The 24,177-nt window shown below is 38.1% G+C and overlaps 1 protein-coding gene across 4 annotated transcripts in view; it reads left to right on the top strand.

Annotated features, from left to right (window-relative positions):
* The window catches only part of PALLD (palladin, cytoskeletal associated protein), a 172,422-nt gene that overhangs the window by 127,472 nt on the left and 20,773 nt on the right, over positions 1–24,177 (top strand). For all 4 annotated transcript variants that reach the window (XM_072334084.1, XM_072334081.1, XM_072334082.1 and 1 more), the window contains 2 exons: positions 11,638–12,333; positions 22,501–22,636. In XM_072334084.1, coding sequence (XP_072190185.1) covers positions 11,638–12,333; positions 22,501–22,636 — 832 coding nt within the window. The remainder of the gene's footprint in view (positions 1–11,637; positions 12,334–22,500; positions 22,637–24,177) is intronic.

Genomic DNA, 24,177 nt, shown 5'->3' with positions numbered 1-24,177 from the left:
AAACTACAGAACCAAGTCAGTGGTGACAGGTAGAAAATTGGCTTCAGAAGCACATTTCTATCCCTAGCTAAAACAGAGGTGCAGAGGTGTCCTTACTGTCTGTCCTCTTAGGACATGTGTCAGTTTATGTTGATTCCTTGTTTTACGTCAGTCTCCATATTGATAAGTATTTTATTCAGTGAAATAAAACAAAGTCCTTCCTCTAGGGAAGGAAGCAGACTGAGAGCTAGCCAAAATTTAAGTTTTGAAGTAGGGACCATTCAGTGTCACTTGCACAATATTTGACCATGACAAAATTTATCGCTGCACAATTTACCTGTAGAGCTCATTCTTTTGTATGGATTATACATCATATAAGGCACAACTGACTTCAGAGAAGTCATTGTTCTATAAGTCTTTCATAAACAGTGTTACTTGATAAATTAAAAATGAATAGCCTTGGAACTGAATCTTCGTTATGAATTGTATTATTGTTCAAAAGTAATATATATATATGTGTGTGTGTGTGTGTGTGTGTGTGTGTGTGTGTGTATACAATGTGCTTTGTCATTTATATGTAAAATATTCCTTTCAACCTTTTTAGCAGAATGCACTGTACAGCTTGCAGATGAAAAAAGAAATTAAACTTGCACTTGTACACCTCATGTACTGATCAGGAAGGTACTATTTAAAATTATGCTTTGCCAGCACAAGAACAAATTCAGCTTGAGCATCTGTGATCAAATGTGTGTTTTTTCAAGGTAATCACTTTACTTTGTGGTGTTAGATAAAGGGAGTAGTCCTGGTCAACGTGGTTCAGGATCAGAGGGAGTTCTGAATGTTTGAAACTATGGTTTGACTGCAGTGATACCTGCGTACTGTGCGTGGTCTTTGCCTTTGCTCAGACATTCTGCTGGTAGGTGTTCACTTCTTGTTTTGTAACAAGCAATGAGGAAGTTACAGTTATACACAGAGTCCAGTCATGACATAAAGGTTGAAAGTTGACTTTGTCCTTAGGAATTTGTCTGAGAAATCTTAGTTATAATTGAGTTTATCAAGCAATTGTAACGAGTAGTAGTTCAGCATTTTTAAAGGTGCTTTTGTGATGTTTTGAAACTCATCATTTTTCTAATTTCTGTTATATATTCAGGAACGTGCCTCTTCAGTAGAAAAAAAAAATAAAAAATTACAGCCCTGTTAGAACATCTCTGTCAACACAAGAGTGACAGTGTCCTGTAGGCTGTATTTTATATTCAGAATTGGTCCATCAGTTTGAATGGATATCCCTGCCTTAGAAGACTGTTTCTGCTACAAAACAGGTCACAGAATTATTCATCAGGCAGCTGAAGCTGATGCAAGTTGCTGACAAGAAAATAAACTGATGAACCAAAAAGATTTCGTTAATCTACATGAGCAAATCAAGTTAGGTGCACTGCTGTAGCCAGATCTACAAACAGTTTTCTATTTTCGAAAAGCTGTAGCTGCAATAAGGTCCATCTTGCCACACTGTCAATTGTTTTCCTGTGATACTCTGCTGCTCTTCTGCTGGTGTAGGCTAGAGGTTTCCTTCTACTCTATGACTAGTGGCCCACAAAATATATGCTGAGCATGAATAGACTGAATACTTGCCAACTCTTTGCAGAAGTGTTTGTGTGCAGTGCTGCAATGTGTGCAAATAGTGAGGGCCCTTGAGGTATTTTTTATACTCCTTTCCAATAAAATGAATAATTCTCTTTACCAGAGCTTTGTATTTCAACCTGCCTGTTTGTGGAAGAAAGCTCAGGTCGGTTGTTCATGCCTGAACCAACTGTTAGTTCTGTCTGGAGCCAAGTAGGTAGGTGACATGTACGGGATAGAAATGTTTTGCCAGTACCAGGTGCCAGAACATAATGACAAGGAGGCAGTGACTGCTGTTTCTCCAGTTCCTGCATGGGATTGGCTTAACTGTGGCTTTTTTAAAAGCCATCTAAGAGGGCATCTGGAAGGAATAATTCTCCCAATAGATCTTCAAGTGCCTTTGGATTATACCAGTTCCTACTACAGCAGTAACTTTAGATACCCTGGGAAGTCTGCAGCACATAGAGTGACTACACAATTGTTCATCCTTTTAAGTATCCTTTATTATTTTTTTAATTGCCATAACTTTCATTAAGATTGCTAACTTAGATTGCATGACAGAGACATAGAGTCCCTTCCCTGGATCTTGCTTAAGATATAATTGCATTAGGATTGCACTGATTGAATAAATGACACAAAAGTCGTGAGTAATGTTATAGCGTTATTTTCCAATACACTTGAGAACCAAACTGATGGATTATTGCTGTCTTCAGCAGTTGTTGAAGCACCAGCACACTTCCTGGTGTCTGTTGTTACACCTGGTGCCTGGTATATGTTGGTTAGAGGGTTGTTTTTGTGTATAAGGAAGGACTTAAAAAGCAGACGTTTGTGTGGAAAAAAACATAGTCCTGATACCCAAAGGGTGTCATGTTCTCATAGTAGGAGAGTATCAGAAGCATATTATTTATTTCATTGAGAACCACACCAGTTTTTATGTTTGAGTTTCTTGGCAGTGATTTCTTTTCATATGGTGTTTTTTTATTAGAATGTCTCCAGCGAGTTTCAGTAAAATAGAAGACTGATGTGTCATCCAGTAATATCTGAGATTTATGTGAAGCAGTGACCTGCTCAAATGTCAGGACTTCACTTCTTAGTGAATGGCAGCTAAAAGGGCATAGAATTTAGGCTCTAAAATGACCTTTATTTCTTCAAATAGTCTTAAAGCATGTTTTTCATTCATTTCATTTTCATTTCAAAAACACTGTTGATAGTAGCTCTGTGCTCTAATAAGGCAGGATATGTGGTTGCTACTAATTTTTTATTATTATTCTGGAATAATTCCTGCCCTGGAAAGTAGTTATTTCAATACAGAAGACCAATTGTCTTTTCATGTAACTCAAAGAATGGATATTTGGCAGATCTTGGCATATCAATATTGAAAGAGCGGAGGGCCAGACTTGAGCCCACTGCAACTGTTAATAGATGGGCATAAAAATAAGTCAGTTTTTTGACTTTGGTGTCTGATGTAGGGTGAAATGTCATGATTATATTAGAGTATCTCCTCAATCAAATGTATAAAGGTTCTAAAAAAGACCATGGTGGTGGATGTGCCCTGTCAGCACTGATAAAATGTATAAAAGGTAGTCTGTCTTCTGTTCACTTTTGGCTTTGGGCTAGTGAAACTTTTTTTTGGTCTGTACTTTGGATATAATCTGGTAAGCAAAAAATATAACCTTCCGTGTGGGATGGCACAAGAAGAGGCAGAAGTCTTGTTGGTGTTTTTTGCAGGCTAGCTCTTTCCTGCATTCCGAGTCATGATCTTCTATGATTTGGGCCAAGTGAGCCGCAAATTGGAATTTGTGTTGCTGCTAATGCCTCATTACTGGTTTATCTCTTAAGAACATAGACTTTCTCCTTCCTTTATCTGTAAACTTTGTTACCTGTGTCACTTTTCAACTGTTACCTCCATAACCAATATTCCATGTGCTGGTTTATGTAACAATATTGAATTACCAAGCCAGACAGATCTTTTATTACCAGACTCATTCTTATGGTCTAATCCTAATAGAGGAACGAAGGTTAGGCTTTTTACTGGAGCTGTATTGTGATTTTATGACTTTCTGAAACAATGAGTGTGCACAAGAGCATGATTTCCCCTCTTTCTGTGCTCAGGGTAAATGTTATCTCGCTGGTGCATGTTTTGAAAAATGTCCCTGTGGTGTTATAGAGATATGAGAAATGGTTCCTGTCTCCAAAAGAATTGCCTGGAGCCGCCTTGTGTTCACTAAATACTGGCATTATCACTACTGCTGGTTTCCTTAGTACAGAAATTAACCTTGATTTCTTTGACAGATAATCAAACAATAATGGAAAATGGGCATAGGTACAACTGCCACTTTTTAGGATAGGCAGGTTTTTAACAGCCAAATTACAGCAGGATTTCCTTACAAGAGAGTTCACAAACAATGCAGATATGATGAAAATATTTTCCATTTGTCTTTCGAGCGTACAGAGCTTCTCTGATGGAAAGCTAAGCTTAGTTTTGTAGTGTGCTCATAATAAGGTAACCGTTTCAGCTCTTACTCCATGCTGATTTTCCTCAGAGTACTTTAGAGAGAAATTAGATGAGTGTAAACAGTGCTGTAAATTTACAGAAAACATGGAAAGTTTCCTTTTGTGAATCTGCGTTTGCAATTTGTTAAGCTTTAAAGGGAAAGTAATAAAAATGTTAAAAGAATGCAGCTGGTAAAGATGCTTTCAAGGTCAACTTAAAGCTCTCAAGACCCACAGTAGAAGTAAATTGTAATTACAATGCTGCATCCCCCCTGAAATCTCTCAGCACAGACAAAGAATATCTCTGAATGATTGCAGCATAAAACCCAAACTGATGCTAGCTTTTGTCCCCCTTCACCAGTTCTTGTTTTCTGATAATTCTACTTACACGTAAATGTGAAACCTTGGAGAATTTAAAGCAGTGGACACTATCTCACAGTATAGGGGATGTTCAGTATCAGTGAGCTTAGTGCTTGGGTAGATGTATTTGTGTAAATACAGCATGAATACTTTGCAGGTTTTCTTTTATTTCCTTTAAAAGTATTTTTAACATTTCTGAAATTGAGTAAATATTCCTTCAGTGGACACAGTTTAGTTGCAATTGCCTTTGCATTCTAAACAGTTCTCTTCAGAACTCCACTAGCTTGCATTGCTGGTTTCATTTTAACAGCTCTCAAGTACTGGCAGATCTGGCTGAGGACAAACCTTGCCTCTCAGTACAGCATGATGGTGCATTAAAGAAACAAATGTGTAGGCTGGTTGCTCTTTTGTAGAGCTGTGGCATTATTATGGAACACTGATCTTGAGTTAGAAGCTAGCTCTTCACTGAAACAAAGATTTTCTGGAGGTGAGTAGTTGTTACCATAAATACAAAGGTTTTCTGGCATTTGTTTAAAGTTTTAATTTGGAAAACTAGCTCAAGTTTTTTCATTTGTTTGTTTTTTTTAAGTTGTTAATTCTGATTATTTTTATTCTAAATAGTCTTGTATTTTCAGATGTATGTTTAGTACATTTCTATCCAACTGTACCATCTGCTTCTCAAAGGGTAGTTATGGCAGGGATTATGCTCAGGAATGTCCCGAAGCAGACATTCTTCAGTACATCATACGGTTCTTCCAAACAAAAATTGCTTTTCTTGATCTGCTTTTCATTTACTCCTTTCCTTTTAAGAAGATGATGAAGGAGGATGGAAAGGGGGCCAAAGTTTGGAAATACAAAAAGTTATAGCATTGAAAAATGTATTCAAATCATTGATCATTGATTTCAATCTATATAAAACTGCATTGTAAAACACTGAATAAATTTGAATACCCTTACTACGCTTCCTGGTAGATACTGCATGGATGGAGTTTGTTTTGTATGTGAAACCTGGAAGGTCTCATACAGCAGGCCTTTATGTTTGGAGGAAGCTTCCTCCAAGACAGACAGGACATCAGTGGCTTCCTTAGAAGTTTTATTGTCTTAAAAATTACTCAGAGTAGATTATACCTCACGGTGACTTTGGATGCCAAGAGTGGACTATCAAGCAGTGTGCTGAACTGTGAACATGTGGTGAAAAAAGCAAAGCTAGCACCACTAAGTTCAGTCGGTTCAGTCAGGTGGATACCCATTATCATTCCTTAGCACAGACAGCACTGTTGATCCAGACAAAGACAAAGCTGTTTCTTTCTTCAAGATATAAAAAAACAGAACTGCAAGGAGCTGACTATTACACTGCAAACAATAAGGTGTTTTCCAAAAGATGTTTCAGGCATTCTTTCTTCTAGTAAAGAATTTTAACATTTTTTACAAGCTCAGAGATACTAGATAAACATAAAGTTGTTAGATATCCTAATTCTGGGAGCCTGTGAATAAGACTAGCAGAGGCCTTGAAATATGATGGATTTTTTGTGCCCTGAAAATGGCATCTGCTCTAGTATATGCTGCAATCCAGTGCTGATTCTTTTAGAGACCATCTGTCTGTCTCCTGCACTTCCCCTGTTCTATTGTGCTGCTTCCTAGCAGTTTGGCCTGGGCTTGGTGGTGGTTCCTACCTGTTTAGTTCTCCAAGACTGCTCTATTCATTTTCAAAATAATATGATGCAAAGAATGTGTCAGGAGGAAAAAAGAAATGATATAGTACAGAACGATAAACCAGCCAAGTGCCTACCTCAGAACATCAGTCCTTGAGCAACTGTTAATGCCATATTTAATGGTGACCTTTGAGAAGATTCTGGTTCACTTTTCTCACGTAATTAGTGTTTTCTGGTCCACTTTTCTCATGTAATCAATGTTTTGCTTTTAAAAACATAAAATTCTGTAGTCAGCCACCAAAAGCCTAAGGCATCTTGTCTGTCCTTTGCGTATCTGTTTTCAGATGTTTCTCATGAAAGGCAGTGTATTGCTGAGCTAGTTTAGAGTCTTCAAAATGGAACCCGTGCATGCAACTGTTCTGATGGGAGATGAAGGCCTGAAACCTCACCTGGTTTGTTCTCTGCTTAGTTTTACACTTTCACCTTGAGCAATCAGCCAACCATTTGTGCGTTTTTTGTTGCTGTTGTTGTTTTTCTTCTTCAGTGGAAGAACTAAATATTAGTGCTGGTATGGCTCTGCTTTATGACAATCACAGAAGCAGACTTTCAAGCCAGCCTATTTGTCACTGGCCATACTAGGTCATTTTGGTGGGAAGAATGCTGAGGTAGTTAACTCAACCACTTTCAAGGTAACTAGTTTGCTATGTCTGCTGAACAAGGCTAATTTCCACTGAAAGTCTCATAGTATTTCACGAATGTCCACTACATGAAGGCTAGTTTAACTCCTGCCCTTTTCACAGTTTAGCACTTTCTCAGTTTTTTTACTTAAGTACTGTCCCAGTTTGAAAGTAGAGGGGGGATTCAGAGCCAAACCGTGCTCCCACAGAATAAAAGGGAAATGGAAACCAGGCTGGAAATGAGGCAAGGTGTAACAAGCACCGACACTGACAAGTCTGAAATTTCTAAAGAAAAGTACAGAAATATGAAAAAAAGAGAAAAACTTATAACTCTTTAGTAACTTGAATTATTTAAAAAAACAAAACAAACAAACAAACAAAAAAACTGCTGTGTAGACAAACGCTTCTCCAGGAGTAACTTCCATTTACTATCACAACCTCTTGTGCTAATGATGCAAGCATAAACCTCACTCTTCACTGCTGAACAAACTGAGTTTTTCCTCTCTCCTTTCTCAGTCTCCAGTTTCTTTGCACAGTTAGAAGTGTGTAGTAAGTGGCAAACTAACTGAGACAAACTTGTAAGTGAAGGTGAAAAGTCTGTGCTTTCCCAGCCTAGTAGGTTGTAAGAGAAGATTAAGTATTGTCAACAGCAAATTTGTACATGTTCAGACTGTAAATAATTACTGGATAAATTCTATTTTTTTTAGCTGTTGCAACTAATATCCGCTTCCATTAAAATATCACTGTTTTTACTGTTGGTTTCTTTTGTAGTTGTTGTAGTTCGTTTATTTTCCTTTTAATTTATCATGTCTATTAGAACATATGAAAACTAAACATCTTTGGTGAGAATAGAATTGTCGAATCACCAAGGTTGGAAAAGACCTACAAGATCATCCAGTCCAATTGTCCACTAAACTATGTCCCTCAACACAATGTCCAGATGTTCCTCAAACACCTCTAGGGTCGCTCCACCGCCTCCCCAGGCAGCCTATTCCAGCATCTGACTACTCTTTCAGAAAAGTAGTATTTCCTTATGTCCAAGCTGAATCTCGCCTGGTGCAACTTGAATCCTTTTCCTCTAGTCGTATCACAAGTTACATGAGAGAAGAGGCTGACCCCTACCTCACTACAGTCTTTGTTCAGGGATTTATAGAGAGCAATAAGGTCACTCCTGAGCCTCCTCATTTTACCTAGTGAATAGTGTACCTGTCCAAGCCATGGGCTGCCAGCTTCTTCAGGAGAATACTGTGGGAGACAGTGTAGAAGGTTTTGCTGATGTCAAGATAGACCACATCAATAGCCTTTCCATTGTCCACCAGGCTGGTCTCTTGATCATAGAATGAGATCAGGTTGGTCAATCAGGACTTGCCTTCCATGATCCCATGCTACCTAGGCCTGATCCCCCAGTTGTCCCACACGTGCTGTGTTATCTCCCTCAAGACAATCTGTTCCATAATCTTTCCTGTCACTGAGGTCAGGCTGACAGGCCTGTAGTTCCCCAGATCCTCCTTACAACCCTTCTTGTTGATGGAAGTCATGTTGGCAAGTCTCCACTCTTCTGGGACTTCTCCAGTTGACCAGGAACGCTGATAGATGATGGAAGGTGGCATAGTATTGAAGTACTTGGTATTGAAAGTAATATTCAGAAATATGAAAGCAGACTTCTTAAGGATATTCATGGGCTACTTCGGTGTGGTTTTCTGAGCCTTCTGAAATTTCTCTGTATCCTCAGTATTTGCTGTATCTTTAGTGTGACTTTTTAATTAATTTCTCCTGCCATTAACTGATTAAATTTTACCATAAATTTAGTTTTAACTGTTCATTTTTATGTTGTTATTATTCAGTAAAATTGAAAAATCTTCATGAGAAAATATTTTTTTCCCTTAAGCTGTTTAAACAAGCTTGATGTGTTCCCTGAAAGCAAGCGTGTCATTTGAAACACTTGGATTGCAAAACACATTTAATCTGATAGGAAAGAGGATATAGTTACAATTAAACTTATTCACTTTTTGTTGCCTTTGTTTCACTATGGATGAGGGCAACAAAACAGACTGATTCCATTGCATCTTTTTGACTCCTGTGCCCCTGTGGTACAGGAGCCATGTAGTTGATGACATACCTGTGTCAGAACTTCCACCTCTGGCAGTGTTATTAGAAAGTAACACTGGTGACTTTGATTATACTTCCTTCTTTGTTTATTCTTTCTTCATAGCGACACACTGCTCAAGAAATTAGTATGTATAGGGCTGTTTTTTGCTGTTAAAAGAAGAGCTTCTGAGATGGAGAGCATTCTTGTGCAAACAATGATCGTATGTTTCTATCACTGGAATGGAAATCTGTTATAAGATCTTTATTTATTTGCTCTGTGAATTGATGTGATAATGATGCCCACATGTTATGTTTCAAGCAGACGTAAGCCTGCTTTTTCTGGACCCTAACCTGATAAAAAGATTTGTCAATGGAATTAGTGCTGTCCTGGGCTAGTAAACCATGATTTACAGGCGTGTATATCCTTGTGGCCTCAAGTTATGCTTTGTGTGAGAGCAGGGGAACCTCATGTTTGTTTGCCGACCTTTTGTAGTCATACTCTGAATCTGGTATTTATTGCTGCCCAGATTGGTACAGCAGCAGTTTAGTGGCAGACACTTGTAGTAGGGTGCCTACCATTGGCAGGGCCATAGATGGTCATTTGTGTTGTGCTGTTGGCTGGGCGTATGGCCAAGTGACTTGGCAATGAAAACAAAAAGTCCCAAGACAAGACGCTCTAACTTGCTTTTAGTATATGTTAGGAAAGCAGAAGTGATGGAGACAGATGAATTTCAGCATTTACAATACTAAATTTCCCAATTTCTTTTTAAACCTTCATCTCTCTGTAATGAATCAAAAGATGTTATGGTGTGTGTGATTATGATAGAAGAGAAAGTAGGGATTTTGAAATAATTGTACATTATACAGTCCATCTCCAAAGTAGTAGTTTTGCAGGATTTACCTCAATCAGAAATGACTTCAGCTGTTTCTGTCATCAGCCAAGACAGTTAATGTGACCTAAAAGAAAAGACACTGTGCTGCTTCAGCCCATGTAGGGACTGGAGATTCTTACATAGTTCAGTGAAAACTGAAAACTTAAGTTCAGCCTGTGCTTTTTGAAGTGAAAAGTTGAACTCGTAGGAATTTAGGGTCACTATGCATTAAAAAAGAATGTACAAAATCTGCAAGTGGACTGCAACTTTTTAATAATGTGATCTAATGTGTACCAAAATATGTATTGATGGTGAGATAACTTAAGTAGCCTGAATGAACCATCCTTATTACTAAAAAGAAAAAAAGCAACTGTTATAAGTAAGGAACTGGTTTTTCAGTTTTCTGTCCTAAATTGTCTCACTCTCCTATTTTATCTAAACAATGTCCTTTGGCCCGAGATCACAAGCAGAGTTATTGTCAGCAAACATTTTCTGGGAAATATGAATGGCTGGAATATCAAAATTAATCTTAGAATGGAAAATATGATGACAGCACCATTTCTAGCTTTGTTGCTACCAACAGAAGTATACTGTTGTGCCAGAATCATGCATTCATATGCCATGCATTAAGCAGACAGCTTCTAAGATTTCCGCCTAAATGACCTAAATTATATATAGACAGTGACACTTGTATATAATAAAGGATTTGTATATCTAATATACAGGAAAGGTATATGCTCATATGCTAGAGCTTTGTTGTCATCTGGAGTGTTGAGGCAAAATTATGATTTCCAGCTGGAACTTGATAATTTTAAAGCAAGTCAGTCTGCCTAATTTTAAGACCATGCAGTTAAGCTTGATTTCCATTTTCATTTGGACTTCACTTACATTGCACTCCTACTACTACAGCAGAACAGCAATTAAAATGGGCTGCTGCAGTCTCCTTATTGTTCTGGCCTCCTGTTTTATAAAGGAGCAATTAATAGGAAGGTCACAATGGCATTGCAACAACAGTATTAGAGAACCAGTGCACGCTCTGGTTTGCTTTGCTACTGAACATGCTGGGGGCTTTTGTTTGATTATTTGTTTTACTTAATCAACTTAATCAGTGTTTCTCTATATTTTTTAGTTATTGTTTTGTCAATGGTTTTTTTAGTGAATGTCACTTTTTTTTTTTTTAAAGGAAGAACTTATTTTCCTTTGAGCTGATTCGTACTGCAACTTACATTTCTTTAGAGCTGTATTCAGCACCTACTAAGATACGCCTCAGAATTAACAGTTACTTAGAATAAATCTTGGAAACAAAGTGGGGATAAATATATGAGGAATCTGTTTACTATCTCCTTAGGTTATAAGTATTTCCTGGAAGTCTCCTTTGCTCATCTGCAGGTACACATGTGGTACTAACATTAGAAATTGGTCCTTTGTTTCTGAGTAACTCATTAAAAATATGGCATTAATTAAGCTTGTCTGATCTGCACACATGGGCTACTGCAGAAATTAATGCTGAAGCTATCACTGAGTAAATACCTGAGGCTTATTAGGGGAACCGGGCCACAGAATGAAGTAGAAAAGTAGAATGAAATAAACCCTACTTAAGAACATCTACGTGTTATTTATTACTTACAGTATTTGGTTGCTCTTGTAAATATGCTAAATGTCTTCAAATTGACTTACAGCGTACCTTTATTGAGAACTGAAGATTCTGTTGACTTCTACTCTGGATATGCTTTTGTAATAATATCTAGCTCTGAAAAGTAGGACTATTCAATATATGTAAATACTTCGAGCTTCCCTTGGCTTCTAATTCTCCTACACCAATAACTCCGTGGAATTTTTACCTCCTCCGGACAAACACTGCATGTCTGATCATTTTTTGTCTATTTTTCCTTCCTACAGGGACCCTATAAAAATACAGCAGCTGCAGAACCAAATTCGTCTGGAGCAAGAAAGTGGCCAGTGGTATCGTCAACAGCAGCAAGCTGAACACCGTCAGCACACTCCCTCATCTCCTTCCTTCCCTCCTCCCCCCTCCTTCCAAGAACTTGAGTCCAGCCAGTCTGTTGTTTCTCCTGTGCCAATGAGTATTCTCAACTCTCATACTTCCCCAAGCATGCAGTCTAACAGCTCCTTTAACTACGCTCGGCCTAAGCAATTCATTGCTGCTCAGAACATCAGCCCTGCTTCAGGTTACGTGACTCCTTCTTCAGGATCATCTACATCCAGCCTTCCTTCTCCTATGTCTCCGACTGCTTCTCAAAAACAGTTTGGGAGAGTACCTGTTCCCCCTTTCTCTCAGCAGTTTGCTCCGGAAGGGGAGTATGGATGGTCTCCTTCTTCTCCATCTCCTCCCCCCCCACCTCCACCTGTCTTTAGTCCAACCGCAACGTATCCGGCGTGTGATTCCTTTCCACTTCCACCCCCTCCACCTCCTCCTCTCCCTTCCCTTTCTTCACCTTCCCACAGCCTGTCTCCAACTCCTAGATTTCCTAATTCTGGCCAGTCTCCAGCAGCTTTTCTCAGCTCCATGCTGCCGTCCCAGCCACCACCCGTTTCTGTCAACGCGTTAGGCCTCCCGAAAGGAGTGATGCCTCCGTAAGTATTAGCTAATGAGCACTTTGAGTTCCTCTGGAGATTGTATGGAAGATTATTGCACTTGTTTCATTTTATAGTTTTCTAGGGTCCTTTGCTGCTAGTTGCCAGCTAAAAGAGATATGTAAATTGTTTGCTAATGCCTCTGTGATGGAGATTTGTTAAAGTTTTCTAATCATCACAGAATTCAGATTCTGAAAGGGTACTATATTCAGAATAGCAGAGAGGGAGCATCAGTGGAGCTGATGAATATATGAAAGCAGCAGCAAAAGGTTCTACATGCCGGGGGTGGTGCATGGAGATCCAATAAAACCCTTCTCGTGACTCAGTTTTAAGACATGTATTCAGTGATATTTGCAGTCTTACATTCCCATTGCATCTGGGCACAGAGAAAAATGAAGGAGAGTGTTGTTCAAAACTCCCTGTAGCTTTGTGATACTTGAAATATAAGTTACTGAAGTATGTACCTGACAACAGAATGGTCATGATGTATTGAATTTTGCCTGGAGGCTTATTTCCAAGGAAGTCTGGAAGAGGGTTTGGGAGGGGATTTCAAAAAGGAGTGCATAAGAACAAACAGAACCCCTTCCCCTAAGAACTCCAAATGCTTGTCTTCTCCTTCTGTCTTCCCTAAAGGCCAAAATAGTATTTTGGAGCACGTCAGCTCCCATCATAGATCAGTTTGTCTTTCTGCTGGCACTAGACTCTCATTCCATCCTTGGAGAACAAAGACGTGCTGAAGAACAAAAATGAGAATAGTTGTATCCAAGGCTTATTTATAACTTTGTCTAGAAGTTTGTCTAAACATATTCAGTGTAGCTAGGTGACTTGCTCAGCTATGTACTGCTGTGGTGGGAACTGCTGTAGTCTAAGATCTGCAAAGGAATAGAAGGAGTAAAGCAGACAGATATCAAAGTAATAAATCATATATATATATATACTTTTAAAACCCCAACATTTATTTATCTTGATTTCTGTCATATGGCTCATTATAGAATCTGGCCATAAAACAGAAATAAGAGAAAATTGAATAAATTGTACAGTTTGCTCTTTCACTCATAATAGTTGATTTTTTGTCTTACTGTTTCCCTTGCACTGACTGTGTTTCTCTGTTGATACTGACTGTTGAAAATTGCATGATTGATTTACTGACAGCTTGGCAGCAGGCACAGCCAATAAAAGACTGAATCTACCCTTGATTTGGTAATATAGCAAACACACGTAGTTACATAGTTCTGTTACATGCTTGTTCTGTTGCATTGCTTAGGGCAAACCATTGTGGGCATGAGTACTGGATTCTTTTTTGAGTTCCCTTCAGTGTTTTGTGATGGTGACAGCAACAGCTCAGTCTTCTGCTGTGTTCCCTAAAGGTGGGGAGCAGTACCTTTCACCATGTTGCTGCATTCATGCATGCGTTCTTACTTGAAATATTTAGCTGTGCTCCTCTTCCTCATCCCGTTCAGTCTTTGGACACAAATAGAGGCTTAACTCTGCAAGGATGCTTCCCTCTTTACCATTTTCCTTACTCCTCCTAGCCTAGCAGCCGACCTGGTTATGCACATGATAGTGTGCCTCTCTCAGCCTCAGTTTCTGAGCTGGGCAGGGCAAGAAGATTGTGCTATTTGGACTGCATTCCCTCTGGAAATATAGTCCAGGTGGAAAATGTATCATGTTAACCACACTGAGTGTATGAGTATATGATTTATGTGTCTGTATATATATGTCTATTATCTATCTGTGTGTGTGTGTATACACATACATATAATGAATATTTGCCATTTTAATTATAACATTAAAACACGGGGAGGATGCACTGCTTGATGAAGAAAAAAAACCTGTTGTTACAGGTCTTTTGGTCTCCTCTGGTTTCTGCTACAATTTCAGTTCTTCTATTGTGTTTTTTATCATTTTCACTTTTGCTTCATCTTTTCCCTTGTCTTTTGCTCTACCTTCACAAATCCTCTTTCCTTGAACATATTTATTTTTCTGAGATGCCATACTCTTTGAGTCAGTATTCCATATCCCCAGCCTATATTCTTACTCTGTATTCCACACATCTCTAAGATCCATTGATTGAAATTTATGGTATTGACAGCATGCTGTAACAGACTGGCTGCAAAGGGTGAATTATGGTATTCAAAGTTTTGGTTCAGCTTGGTACCTAAAACATTCATCAAGCCATTTAGCTTTGTCTCTACTTCTAAATCTGTTGCATAGTTGTGATAATTGCGGGTTTCTGAAAGTAGACTAGCCACAGTTTGAAATGCCATTGATGTAAAGGAGATAGATGTATGTTTGATGAAAGACTCCAAGTGCAGTATTTGAATTGGTAGGATTTGCTCTTTAAAAGATAACTTTATGATTTATTACTATATTTTAACTTCAGTGGAAGTTGATTTATTACTATATTTTAACTTCAGTGGAAGTTGATTTGGAATTGTAGTTGCATTTAGATACGTGTACAATTTATACTGAGTGCCTGTAGCAGATAAAATGCTCTTAGTACAGCTTTACTGTCGGCCTTCAGTGTTTTTGTTTTCCTTTTTGTGTATTTGTGTATTTGAGGGTTGTAATTTACTGCTCATATTTTGATTATATGGTCTTTTAACAATGGTACCTTATACTCATTCAGGCAAAATTGCGTCCCTGATAGCCAAATGTATTCTGTGCTAAGAGGAGAATGTAGGTAAAACAATAAACATTGCAGGGCTGATGTTATAGCTAAGAACAGAATTTTTCCTTGGTTTTGTGACTCTGCAGATAATATACCATTATTTAAGCCAGTTTGATGGTATGCATATTCTCTCAATTTATAGATATGGAAATATTTAGCACTCCCAGATGTAGCCTTACAGCCATCCCTGAAGCATGAGAAAAACTGCTTATGAACTTGCTACATTTTATCTGGACATCTGAAACATAGAAAGCAGCTTTGTGTAGTTAGTACATATTAATTCTCTTTTAAATATTCTAAGCATTTATTTGCAATGGTTGTACAGTCAGTATTCCAGTTGCATAAAATATATCTGGAATTTCCAATAAGCTCTAACCACTTTGTAATTAGGGTCGTTTTCAAACTGTGACTATGATGTAGCCATGTTGGCTTAACAGACTTCAGGAACAACCATTTTTTTGTGATGGGGCAGATTTGATAAATTCGTATCTTGCCAGAACATTGTGTTACTCAGCAAGACAAGAAGTACTGGTAGAGCACCACAGCTAATTAAATACTTCAGGGAATTATGAACGCTCATCAGTTGTTTCTGAGATAAAACTTGGCTGAAGTTAGGTTGTTTGGATACAGCTGGTAAAAATCTTGGCTCACTCTTTCTACCTAAAGAAGGTTCTCTGGGTGTATAAATGTATCGGACTCGTTAGCTTTCAGTTACAAAAGGCTTGCTGGAAACAGGTTTGGTGTGTGACGGAAACCAAGAGTTGAGGGTGTTTTGTCCACACTAAAATCTGTGGAAGCTTGAATCTGACCTTCACCATCCACATAAGAATCTAAATGTATGACTTATGTCTATATTAAATGAGTATACATTTTTAACAATTGGAAAAGACAAATTCTGAGTAAGCACATACATTGCTAAGTTTATGTGGGCATAAATGAAAGCAAACTTAAAGAAAAGAGGTTTACTGACAAGTTAGTAAACAGTAAAATATAAACCGCATAAATCATGCTATGAAAAAAGCACCTTGAGGAACTCAAATTTCTTTCTAAAATACCACATACAGTCATTTATACATATACCTTTCTGAAAGAAACTCCAAATAAAAGTATTTTCTTGAAGTAGATACTCCTTAAGGTAGATATTTTCATTAATATTATTTTAGTCACAACCTGGAGGGAAAAAAAATGGTCTCAGACATAGGGTTGAATTTTGGCTGGTGCTGTGTCAAGGCAGGTGTTGGACTCAGTGATCCTTACGGGTCCCTTCCAAGTCTGGATATTCTATAATTCTAAATTCCTTAACAGGAATTCTGTGGGGATGGCAGGAATGGCAACATCAGAGAACTCTGCATGTTTTTTCCTCTCTGAATCCAGACCTGCTCATCTGTTTCTGAAGCTGTGTGCTGTGACTTGTGCATTGAATTCTTTCTCAAGCAATGTAAAGAAGCAAAGTAGTATTTGTGTTTCCTGAATCAGCAGTGATGGTAACCATTGTGAGGAAATTAACGTCTCTCCATGTTTTTATCTTACAACTTTCAACAGTCTGTTGGTACAAATACCAGCTTTCTTTTTTGACTAGAATGTATTGATATCCTATGTAGTCCTACATTTGTTTTTCCTGTTTAAGTTATTTCTGTAATTTACAGTTACAACTGTAAAAATAATTGAAATTACTTGTAGATTATGTGAAAATTGTGACATGCAAGAGGATTAATTAGTTATAAATTAAGAATTCTGCCACAAGGTAGGGAAGTCAGGATGTCTTCCTGTTGCTGAGGTAGCTCTTCTCTGTGCTGGTTGTTCATTCATCCCTGCAGCTCACTTTGGGGCTCAGGAAGCTGTATCTTAATGTGTTTCTGTCTTGGAAAAATTCCAGCAAATACTGGGGTTAACTTTTATTCCCAACTTCCAATTATGTAAAGCTATTGTTTGTGCCCATTAGATGATTTTTGTTCAAAGGTTTGTGATTTATTGTGTTGTACCTTCTTTTCTCATGGCTTGGGTCTTACTTATGGCTATTAGAGCAACACTTATGTGGTTTATCTGTGATATCAGATCACTTCTTGTTGATTATGCCAACAAACACCTTATACTGGGGATTTTGGTTTTGTATAATGTGACAATGTTATGTTTGTGCAACTGCTAGTTGTTAAATGCATATCCATATTAGCTTTTTTGAAATACGATGAATGCGTATTTGTCTCATGTGAACTTTTAAATCCAGGCTGTGTCTCAGGTCTAATCTATTGAAACAGCTCAGAAGGTGAAATCAATGTTTTAACTTATACAGACAGTAGCCAAACTTACCCAGCTCTTGACAACCATTGCATCTGGAGAACTTGATTTTCCAGATATTTTTATCTACTTCTTTTTAAAATGATGGACAGAGATGCTTAAGATTGTTGCAAGAGGACAAGTGAAGTTAACTAAGAGAACTAGTAGCTGTACTTTTCCACTGAAAATAGCATTTAATCATGACGAGTACAAGTTAATATCTTCGATATTATGATTCCTTTTCTCAAACCTGTATAGGTTTTTTCTTCACATACTTCAGTCAGTTTCCTGTTTCTTCTCAAGAGTTCAAGACCATAAGGGTTGTGCCAGTCTTCTTTATTTTCAAGTGCCGTCACTGCTTCTGTGATTTCTTCTTGACCAGTGGTTCTAGCATAACGCTGGTAGCAGTCTGAAAGACAGGTAGGATTACCAGTTACAAAAGAGTTATTGTTTTCTTCAGTTGTTCTCCAAATATGCGGACACCATTTGAAAAACAAACAGCACTTATGTTTCTGTGGTAACCAGTGCAGTATGAAGCAGAGGAGTCATTTGCTCAGATGGGAAAGATGAAACCGAACAGGAGAATGAAAAAATGGTCATTCATTTCATGAGTAGAAGTGCGTTTTTGAAGATAAGACTTAGAAAAATAAATTTGGAGTGGTAGTCATGCACTGTGTAGGTGAGTTGTTCTGTGCTGTCTCACCACGTTGTGTGATCAAGTTCTTAAGAAGGAGCTGACTTGCTCACAATATATTATTCATTTCAATCTTGATCCTATCCAAAGCTATCCAACAATTTCATAACTAGTTCTTGGGTGGTAGAAATTGGACTTTGTTACTGTTGTGTCATTTTGTACTAATATCCTCAGCCAGGACTCTGCCTTAGGCCTTCTCTTAGTTCAGGTACATTTAATGTCATGTTATGAGTAGAGCTAGCTCCTAGTCTCCACAGTATATACGACTAGATCAGGCTGAAATGATTTTTAGATGCAGCTGCTACTTCAGAGTTCATGGCCTGTTACTGTGCTTATAGTAACTTTGTTCCTGCATTAAGTAAAAAATCTGTTAAATGGACAGGAATTAGCTGTATTTTTGGAAGACTTCAGTTTAAAAGGAAAAATCAAGTTACTGTTCATTACCTCAGTACCAGAGAATTGATTTAGATTTCTGTGAAACTGAGCCATGTTGGCTGCAAACAGGAATTTGTTCTTGGAAGGATAACAACAGCTAGTCTGTTGCCCTTATTTACACTGTAAAAGGTACGTAGGAAGAGAGGGGGGAATCACATCCAGTGTGCGCTCCGTGTAATTAAAACATGAAAAGTACTGCTGGTTTGGCCTGTCTAAACAAATGTTAGGGCAAATATTTAAAACTAAGAAGAGCCAAGCATAAGTTGCAAAAGTCTTTACTGTCAAAAATCTGTGTGTGTGAATTAAGTTTGCTTGAGTTTTAGAAATTTCCTTGCACCCTTACTGGCTGAAAGAATTCATACTTGTGGGCTGTTATCTGTGCTTCTATTCATGCACTCCGTGACTTCAGTGATGCACATTTCAGAGGTGCGTAAAATCAATGTGAGTTTCGGGCTGATTCTCAAAGGCTTATTCTTTGCACATTTGTGGCTGCTATTGTGTCATTGTCTTTAATTATGCCTTTTCCAACTTTAATTCTTCCAGCGTACACTGCATCAGGCAAAGATTGAACACAGAAATGCACAAATAAATTGGCAGAACTTGTTTGTTTGATATTATCCCTAAGAGAAGATGAAAAGAAAAGAAAAGAAAAGAAAAGAAAAGAAAAGAAAAGAAAAGAAAAGAAAAGAAAAGAAAAGAAAAGAAAAGAAAAGAAAAGAAAAGAAAAGAAAAGAAAAGAAAAGAAAAGAAAAGAAAAGAAAAGAAAAGAAAAGAAAAAGGGGAGGGGGGGGAGAGGGAGGTAGTTCTAAGACATTTTGTCATTTTGTCCAATGCTCACTTTTATAGTTATATTTTTAGACTAGCTCCTTGATTAAATATTTAATGCAAGTAAAGAAAATAGAACCTATTTTCAGGCAAATTGCCTTGACTGGGTCTTACATGACATTTCCAGCTCCACTGTGCAAAGTTCAGGATGTTCTGGCACATGAGCAGAGATCTGGAATGTTGTTAAGGAGTATGCCTCTTGTATTAAATGCTACCAGGGATCCCTGGGCCATTGCTGAAACATTTGCTTACCTTGTTCTTTAAATTCCTTAGCTTCCCTGCATAACTTGTTCCCTTGTTTAACTGCCATTGTTAATGAGTAGAGAGGAGAGTTGTACACTGTGTTTGTCAAAGCTAAGTCTGCCTTTCTTCAAATCTAGTTCTCTACTTTTCATCAACAGCCATGGAGAATTACTGAATGCCAACAATTTTCTGATGTTTTATGTTTTCTTATCTCCGTTCTCTTCATTTCCTGAATAAATAAGCAAAATTTTCCAACCTTGTCACAGGGGCAGTGTTTTAAAAGCATCTTTCTTGAAGTGCTCTGTGTTATAACTGGACTTGGTGTCCAACAAAAAAAAGTAAAAGGAACTGATGAATTTTCTTGTACCGTAGTGTCCCAGAATTATATTGATATTCGTTTCGAGATAATTGCATTGTCATTCAGGTTTTAGTAACGCAGATTCTTCTGTGAAATTGATAATATGTTGGTGTTAGTTTTATTTGTATTGTTGTCAGGCTTTGAGCATTTTTCCTGAATTTCATCATCATTGCATCGCTTCTAGACTAATTATGTAGATGATAGCTGTGTAAATGACTTGCAGCCTCTCCAAGTTCAGTGTCATCAGCCAAGTTCAGTCATTTGAGAACTGTGCATCTTCTCCAGTTGTAAAGACTGAAATACTAAGTACAGCTCAGACCTTAGGAAGACCTCATTGGTTTATGTTCTTCCGATTTTATAGGGAAAAACAAATAGTTACCACTCTCTGAATGGTGTTCTTAGGCAGTTGTGCAGAAAATAATTATATAATAGAAATTTTATAGAGAAATTTTAGCCAGGCGGTGTTTGCTTCATTTGCCAGGGAACTGCTGAATCTCCTGAGGACTTACTCAGAAGACATAAACTGAAGTGTATCAAAGCTGACTCTGCCTCTCTCTGTGCCTGGCAGCCTGACAGAGAGAAATGAATGAACTTTGATTCGATACAATTTTCATTGCCTTATTGCACTACACTGCTTTGAAGTTGACTGTAATATTGTTTTCTTGTGATCGGTATGGACATTGAACTTAACTGACGGTTGTTGTTGCAGTATGCATTCCCCTTTTAAAAATATATGTGCTTGCTTAGGGACTTTCTGCTTTCAGAGATTACTGATAATGCCTCAAAATTCTTTCACTTCTTGCTTGAAATCCACTCCTGAGCGCTTAGCCCACAGTACTCAGACTTCCCTGGGTAAACTGTAAATTTGTTGTGCTCTGCTTTCTGCAGCGCTAGGCACGTCTGCTCTTCTTCTGTGATTTGAGGTGAAACAGAGGGGTTTTTTTTACAACAACTGCACTGTTTTCCTGATTTAGATTTACTTCCAGTAGCAGAGTATGAATTAGGAATTCAGACATGATGCTTCCAGTTACTGTCTTCTCAATCTGTACATTTAATTTTGGTTTTTGCTTTTGACAGCATTTATGCATTGCTCAGTTTTAGCTCATGGTGAAGGTTACCACTGAAAATGCTTTCTGAGGAATAAGTTTTATCTGACTGTGAATGATAATGAAACATAGTACTGTACAATTGCCAAGAAACTTTGTTATCTCCTTATGATTCTAGTTGAATGTCTTCGTGCTGGTAATTAAATTATCATGTTGTGTATTAGGAAGAAGTTTGCCCCTATCATGCTGGTCTAAATTTTCCATTTCTATCATCTGTGAGTTTGGCAATTTAGCTGAATTGATTCTGTGTTTCATGTAAAAACATGGGGGCAGAGTGGGGAGGCCAGACTCCTTTCAGCAGTGTGTGGAGACAGGACAAGGGGAAACAGGCAGAAACTGGAGCATAGGAAGTTCCGCACGAATATGTGCAAGAACTTCTTTATGGTGAGAGTAAGAGCACTGGAACAGGCTGCCCAGGGGGGTTGTGGAGTCTCCTTCTCTGCAGATATTCAAGACCCACCTGGGTGCCTACCTGTGCGACCTGGTGTAGGGAACCTGCTTTGGCAGGGGGGTTGGACTCAGTGATCTCTGGAGGTCCCTTCCAACCCCTACAATTCTGTGATTCTGTGTAATTCATTCCTTTATAATGGGCTGAGCCCTAATTAATTACTAAAAACAACAACAACAACAAAAAACAAAAAACAAAACAACAACAACAAAAAACAAACAAAAAAACAAAACAGAAAAACAAGCAAAAAAACCCCACTAATATTGAAGCTCATCTCCAGTAGAGGAAAATATTGTTGAGTGTTCCCAGCAGTAGAACTATGATAGCATTACTGAAAAGCATTTAATACTAGTGCAGACTGGAAAAAAATATTTCCTGTGCCATTCCATAATATCCTGAAATACCATTGGAGCTTGTAGACTGGCATGGGGGATAATTTTGCCCAGTGAATGCAGACTGCTACATGGATGCCATTCCGTTGCAGACTGTGCTGCTAAAAACTGCTTTAAGGGCATGATACTAATCCTTGCGAACGTAACCTAGACTTTGTGAATGGCTATTCCTTCAGTAATAACGTGTTGCCTTCTGGGTGTGTGTTCAGAGATATGAAGAATAAACATGAAGTTATGCATTGTGTATTGAAAGTCTGAACCAAGAAATTAGTTAATAAATAGTATAAGAAATTAATGATTAACTACCTTGTTGTACTTCTTTCTGATCTTTTTCTATATGGCACTTGGTGGGAACCTAGTTTATCTTCCATCTGTCCTTATTTGATCACACTTTTGCTTTCATGTGTTCTCTTGCTTTGCTTTCTTGCCATTGTTCATCAGTCTCCTCTTTAAGTATATGATGTTACAGCCATGGCTGTAGTACCCTGAGCCCTATTCTAACCAATACTTGACTTTCAAATAAAGCATAATTTCAGCTTTTTACTTAAACTAACCGTTGAATCAGTGATGTGAGTTAGAAGGAACAGCAAAGCAAGTAAAGATCCTAGACTTCTAATTTCAAAGACACAGTGACACATTGTTCACTATTGGCAGGATTTTATCCATCCTGAGTACCAATGATTTCAGGAAAGTTCATGAATTTGTCTGTACTGTTTTGCAGGGGATTTCCTAAGAAAGCAGGCAGAACGGCTAGAATAGCATCAGATGAAGAGATTCAAGGTTCAAAGGATGCTGTGATTCAGGATCTGGAAAGAAAACTTCGCTTCAAAGAAGACCTTTTGAACAACGGGCAACCGGTATAAAAACAGAAAATACTGTGGGGAAGGGGAGTGGATATCAAGGGTAGCATCTTAGATAAATTTATATAAAGTAAATATGCATAGAGTGTTTTTGCATTTTATAAATTTATTCCTTTTAATTGGATTTCCAGAGCTGCGTTTCTGTAAGGAATAATAGTGTATATTTAAGGCTTATCATTCATTCCCTCTGTTGCTGAGCAACTTTACTTGGATTTAACAAAGCAATAGAGATCTCAAAGGCAATGAAATACCGTATGAAGCCTTCACAGTCTGTATATCAGGGGCATTTTTCAGCCTCTGTCTGAGGCAATTTGCTTTTAACTGTGCACCTCTGCTGGGCCAAACAGCGTATGCATAGTGCTTGACCAGTCCAGCCTCCACTCTACCTTTTGCCTAGCTGTTAGACATCAGAGGGGAAAAAATGGGTGGTAAGTGAGCATCACATGGGACAAAATAGTTCATCATGAGAAACAAACCTATTAGGAATGAGGCATCCTTAGACCCACAATTGTGGGACTGTATTTGACCAACAGGATATAAACGATGCTACAGTACTAATTCACAGACTTTATCAAGCGTTAACAATCTGCTTGGGGAACAAGAAATGAGATGAAATGAGCAAGCAAATCAAACCATTGAAATGCACAGGTGTGAAGATCTCCATTATTTTTTGCACATTTTAAGATATGCATAAAAGATAAAATACTGAATTCTTCCTGCTTGGAGCTGATAAGAAGCAATTCTCTCAAGACTTGATTACAGTTACTAAGACATTGATTTAAATTTCTTTGAAGAAGGAATCTCTTTTAAGAAGAAGGTAGTGTAAAAAATGTAGACTGTCATCCCTGTTTTGCCCATGAGATGTTTTCAAAGGCATAGGCATAGGAATGACTTGGATATCTTTGCTTCATTCAAAGGTAGTATGCTTTAGGTTTCTTAGAGTTTTGCTAGTGTCTGACATCTGGACTACAGTGTTTTAATTCAAGGTAACCTCTTGAGTCCAACTGTACTCCACAGCAGCCAGATTTTGGTTCTCAGTAAGGTCAGTGGCGTGATGGTGGTAACTAGTGCTCGTATACTTAGCTTTGGTAGTTTTCTTTAGCAGTTAAGCAGTGTCACTTTCACAGTGTAGAGGTCAGTTTCTTTTTCAAAGGATATGGGCTGGCCGTAACTATCAGGCCTATTTCGGAAAGTGAGAAAGATGCTTATCCTGGACAAATGTATTGAATATCCTGAGAAAGCCCACACGGCCTAAGAAGAGGGGGGAAAAAAGAGGTGATGCGATTACATGGGAGCTTAAACCAATATATTCTGTTTTCCTTCTCGCCCTGGGGCTTTTGCCTTGCAGGTTCGTGTCTAGGGTGATTCTGTTTGTGTGTCATCACGGCTGTGAGCACAGAAGAAATTAGAGTGAAGAAAAGTTCATGAATTGTGTAGATGTTTGTAAGATAGCCAAGATTAGTACCTGGCTTTCTTGAGTCCCTGTTTTAGCAGTGCCACTTTTAAAGAACAAACAAACAAAAGAACTTCAGTAAGGT

Source organism: Excalfactoria chinensis, chromosome 4 (assembly GCF_039878825.1).
Source record: "Excalfactoria chinensis isolate bCotChi1 chromosome 4, bCotChi1.hap2, whole genome shotgun sequence".
NCBI classification, from domain to species: Eukaryota; Metazoa; Chordata; class Aves; order Galliformes; family Phasianidae; genus Excalfactoria; species Excalfactoria chinensis.
The sequence above is the reverse complement of the archived record's forward strand: the minus strand, read 5'-3'. Positions and strand labels throughout refer to the sequence as shown.